Source organism: Acanthochromis polyacanthus, chromosome 23, assembly GCF_021347895.1.
Source record: "Acanthochromis polyacanthus isolate Apoly-LR-REF ecotype Palm Island chromosome 23, KAUST_Apoly_ChrSc, whole genome shotgun sequence".
Taxonomy (NCBI): Eukaryota; Metazoa; Chordata; class Actinopteri; family Pomacentridae; genus Acanthochromis; species Acanthochromis polyacanthus.
In genome coordinates this window covers 12,477,113-12,481,866 of record NC_067135.1, presented here as the reverse complement: position 1 = coordinate 12,481,866, position 4,754 = coordinate 12,477,113, and the positions used below count along the sequence as shown (strand labels likewise).

The window sequence follows — 4,754 nt, the reverse complement described above, 5'->3', positions numbered from 1 at the left end:
TGCAACTAAATACAATTTTGAAAAAAGAGTTAAAGTTAGTAGAGCTCTGGATTAATGAAAATAAGTTAGTCATTAATACCGAGAAGACTAAATCTTTAATGATAGGATCATCTTACCTTTTAAAAGACTCTCCTGTATTAAATTTGTCTGTTGGAGGTACCACTATTGAACAAGTGGCTGAGGCCAAGCTGTTGGGTTTGACTGTTGATTGTATGCTTACATGGAACAATCAAATTAAAAATATCTTGAATAAAATGGGAAAATGTATGGCAATGGTGCGCCATTGCAAAAAATGTATTCCACGTAGTATAAGGAAAACGTTAGTTGAATCAATAGTTTTGTGCCATATAGACTATTGTTCTTTCATTTGGTCATCCACAACAGAAACTAACTTGAACGAATTACAGGTTGCACAGAATAAGGCGGCTCGGCTTGTCCTGAATTGTTCATTTAGAACAAGTATTAATGACATGTATAACTGTTTGGCCTGGATGCATGTAAAAAGTAGAATTAATTATTCTCTTATTAAATTTATAAGAAATATTATAACAAAAACACCAGAAATACTGTTTAATGAACTAACTTTTTTCAGTGATGTGCATCAATATTCTACACGCCAGTCAGATGTGGGACGGTTTTTGTTACCTCGCTGTCGAACCAATCAGTCTCAGAGGACAGTGCGATATAGGGCAATGGTGGCATGGAATTCATTACCAGTTTTTGATTGTTCAGAGGCATGCAAATACCTTTTGTAAAAGACTGAGATTGTTTATATATACACAAAACTAACTGCATAATGGCTTAGGTTGTCTTAGGCTTTTCTACTTCATTTATGTAAAATAATGAGATTATTTTTATAGTATATATTTACGCAAAACTAATAATGTTGGGAAGAATGTGAATGAGCTATTATGTTTGATGAAGAATGTCTATTTATTACTGAGAGATTTTTTATTTTTTTTTGTCCATAGAAGGGAGAGATGAGCTATCATATATGTTTGTACTTTATTGTATTGTGTTATTATGATTGTGTTGTTTGTTATTGTCTTTGTGAAAATGTTATGTTGTATTGTTCGGATGAGTGTTGTATGTGCATCCTGTTCTGTCGGATGAGTTGGTGTATTTGCCTTTGTGTAATGATGAGTTTAGATCCCAGGAAGAGTAGACACTGATTTTCAGTGGCTAATGGGAATCTTTATAAATAAACAAACACAGAACACAGTTAAAAACAGATTTAAGAGTTCAGTCGTTCATCCTGGTTTTAAAGTGACCTGTGGTTCCAACTGTGTTCAATTTTAATGAAGCTTACATTACATACATTTCAAAGATTCTTTGATATCATGTGTATCTGAAAGCAGCTACACTGAATAACAAAGAAAATGAAATAAAAATGTTATTTCTATCATTAATGCATTTCTGCTGTCAGTGAAATGAAGCTGGCGATACAATGATGATTCAGCGACAGCAGCAGATAGCTGTCTCTCAGATAACCAGCTTCACTAGATCCACTGTGATCCAGATCTAGACCTGAACCTGAGCAGTCACAGCTGAGGGGATAGCGCCCATTTTCACTCATGTCAAACAAGAAGTCTGACTCAAAATGAGTCAGAATAACAGAACTGAGTGTTTGTGGCTCAGAGGGAACAGAAACCTTTCAGACTGTACAGAAAATGAAAGTGATCACATTTAACAGAAAGGACAAACTGTGGACAGGGAAGTGAAATGAAACATTTGATGATTTGATGGAGCAGACACTGTTGAGGTTGTTGTTGTTGCAGCTGAACAGCAGAGAACAGTCAGAGTTGATCCTCAGGTTAAACATGTGGAGCTGATTGTTTAAACTAAACACTGAAAAAACAGTGAAGATGTTTGATTCACACAATAAAGTATCAGTACATTCATTTACAATTATAAGGAAAACATCTGGATTATGTCCACATAAATCTGCACTAATATCATCAGTCTCAACCAATCAGCTGCGCTTGTGTCCTTTGATAAAAAAGAAGATTCCAACTGCCACACCGAGCAGACCGACTGTCAGACCAGCTCCACAGAACACTAGAGGTCCAACACTGGGCGGAGTCATCGTGACATCTGGACACAGAGAGACAAAGACACTGACCTGAAGACATCAGCCTTTACATCTAGAAAAATCAACCTGCACATGTGGACACATAGCTGAACATCAGGACACATGAACCTCCATATCTGGAGACATCAATCTGCACATCTGGACAAGTTAACCTACTGATCTGGATTACTTGAACGTGTGCATTGGCAGACATGAACATTCACATCTGGAGACATGAATCTACACATCTGGACACATAACGCTGGACATCTAGACACATGAATCTTCACATCTGGGGACCTGCATATCTGTGTACACTAACCTGCACATATGGGAACGTGCACATTTCTACACATGAACCTTTACACCTTGAGACAGGACCCTGCACATCTGGAGACAACAACCTGCACAAGTGGACACGTGAACCTGTACACCTACAGACCCTGAACATCTGGACTTTTCAATCTGTACATCTGGAGACATGAAGCTGCACATCTGGCATCAGTTGTATTGCAATCAGGTCTCTATTTAAACAAAGCTTCTCACCCCACATTGCCGTCAGTGGTTCGTCCAGGGACACATGTTCCACTGAACAGCTGTAGATGTCTCCAAGCTGTGGGATGAACTCCAGTCTGGAGATCTGGGTGAAGGAACCGTCTTTGTTGGGGAAGGGGACGTTGATGCTGCTTCCCTCAGTCACGTTCTTTCCGTTCTTGATCCAGGAGACTTTGACCGGAGCAGGATAGAAACCAGACACATGACAGATGAGGGTGTTCTTCACTTTGAGCTCCAAGGTGTCTCTGATGTAGATCATCGGGATCTCAGGAGGATCTGAGCAGAAACACAGTTGTTATAAACAGTCATTGAAAGTGTACATGTTGCAGTGAACTCTTTATTCTTTACTTTTCAGTGCTGCCTGTATAAGAATATTGTGTGTCATTACTGCAGAGTTTAATGTCAGCAACATCAAAGAAAAAAATCATCTGAATGGTTGTTGAAAAGTGCTGAACATGTGTGGAAATATGAAATACAGAATGCAGCTTCTTTCACTGATAGTCACCTGTGCTAACAAACTGACTTTGAAATCAGCTCAGGTGCATCAGGAATTTCAGGAACAATGATATTTGTCTTCACCCTTTTCCACTGGCAGGTCCTTCATCGCCTGTTGGCATGTTTGCAGGTTAGCTCTGCAGATTTGTTGCTCAGCCACAGCTTGTTCATAAGTTCCTGGATTGAAACTAATGTGATCTATGAAGTCTGGCTGAGGCGCAACTCCTCTCCCAGACTTGAAGTCTGCGTACCAAAGCTCTTCATCCTCCAGTGTGTACATCATCGCTCCCTCAGAGTCTGAACAGCCACCGATCTGACCGCCCTCATGGAGAACTTAAGAAAAAAACAGAATAAAAGTGATGTTTAACCTGCTTATATGCTGGTTGTGTGTCCAGTGAGTTCCATCAACTGACAGTTTAAAATAAAAACTCACCATTAGCAGAGACCCCGAGGATACAGCAGAGGACGAGAAGCAGCTTCGACATCTTCATCACCTTCAGCGGCAGCGGCAGTGTGGTTGCTGAACCGTGGATTTGAAGTAAGGATAGACAAAGTGACTTAAAGTGCAGCAAAGTGCTCTGAGTCACAGAGCACCAATCACAGAGCAGAGTCACCAGTTTCCAGGCAGACAGAAGCAGCTGGAAACATATTTAATGAAGACATTTATCCCCTGCTTAAGCAGATTTCTTATACACAAATTAAACATTTAATAAAGAAATCTGTTCTGTCTGAGAAAAAAAAACTGGACTGAAAATGTTTTGAGGAGCTTGTTTGTGGCTTTTTATTGACTTTGACATGTCAGAGATAAATCATTTACTTCTGCCTGCAGAACACGAGTCTGTCTGGTGACTGTACGGATCAAATATGATCCAAAAAATACAAACAGGTGAGATAAAAGTGCTTGATTTGTTGGTCAGCAGAAGCATTCAGAAGTCAGACTGTAACTGATTGGTAAAATTAATCAACTCCATAGGAGGAATCGTGGTTTCAGTTTGTACTGAGCACAGAAATATAACTTTAGAGTCATTCAGTCTGAAAACATGATGCTATGGCTGCTGTTGCTTTCAAAAAACAAGACGTCCAAAACAGTCCGGTTCGTCTTTTGAGGAGGAGGTTTACAACTCACTAATTTAATAAGCACATGCGGAGATCTACTATGATTCAAAAACAAGTTTTATTTACGGAAACACAAGTTAAGTATTCTCCGTTGTTGACTTTCTCAAAATGCAAAAATAACAAAATTTAGTGGTTGATAAACTGTCTCACTCCTTCAACACAAAAAGCAGAGCCCTCCCAGCGACAGCTGATCGCTCTCCCTTAATCAAGGGAGTGGGATGGCTCAACAAGTAGGAGGCAGGTGAACAGTTAATCATAATCACAACCAGCAAAATGATCAAAACAATTCAAACAATCAATCATCAATTAATAGAAATAGGCTCCAACACTCTGGCCCCTAATTGTTGGCCTTAGCAAAAAAATTACACAAACAAAATTCTAAAGGAGCCAAACAAACAATAACAATATATAAACTCTTTATGTTCAAAGTCCATTCACTTGATAACCATCTTTCTTTTCACAGTCCATGATGGTGTAAACAGTCTATGGTGGAAGCTGTAGAATCACAGCCTCATGT

General features: G+C 39.2%; 1 protein-coding gene across 1 annotated transcript; it reads right to left on the bottom strand.

Annotated features, from left to right (window-relative positions):
- Positions 1 to 1,217: 1,217 nt before the first annotated feature.
- Positions 1,218 to 3,772, bottom strand: LOC110949517 (HLA class II histocompatibility antigen, DR alpha chain-like). Its single transcript, XM_022191626.2, has 4 exons — positions 3,555 to 3,772; positions 3,206 to 3,454; positions 2,618 to 2,902; positions 1,218 to 2,094 (listed from the first exon to the last, which is right to left on the bottom strand). The coding sequence occupies exons 1-4, from the start codon at positions 3,610 to 3,612 to the stop codon at positions 1,973 to 1,975; spliced, it is 714 nt and encodes a 237-aa protein (XP_022047318.2). The 5' UTR covers positions 3,613 to 3,772; the 3' UTR covers positions 1,218 to 1,972.
- Positions 3,773 to 4,754: the final 982 nt, after the last annotated feature.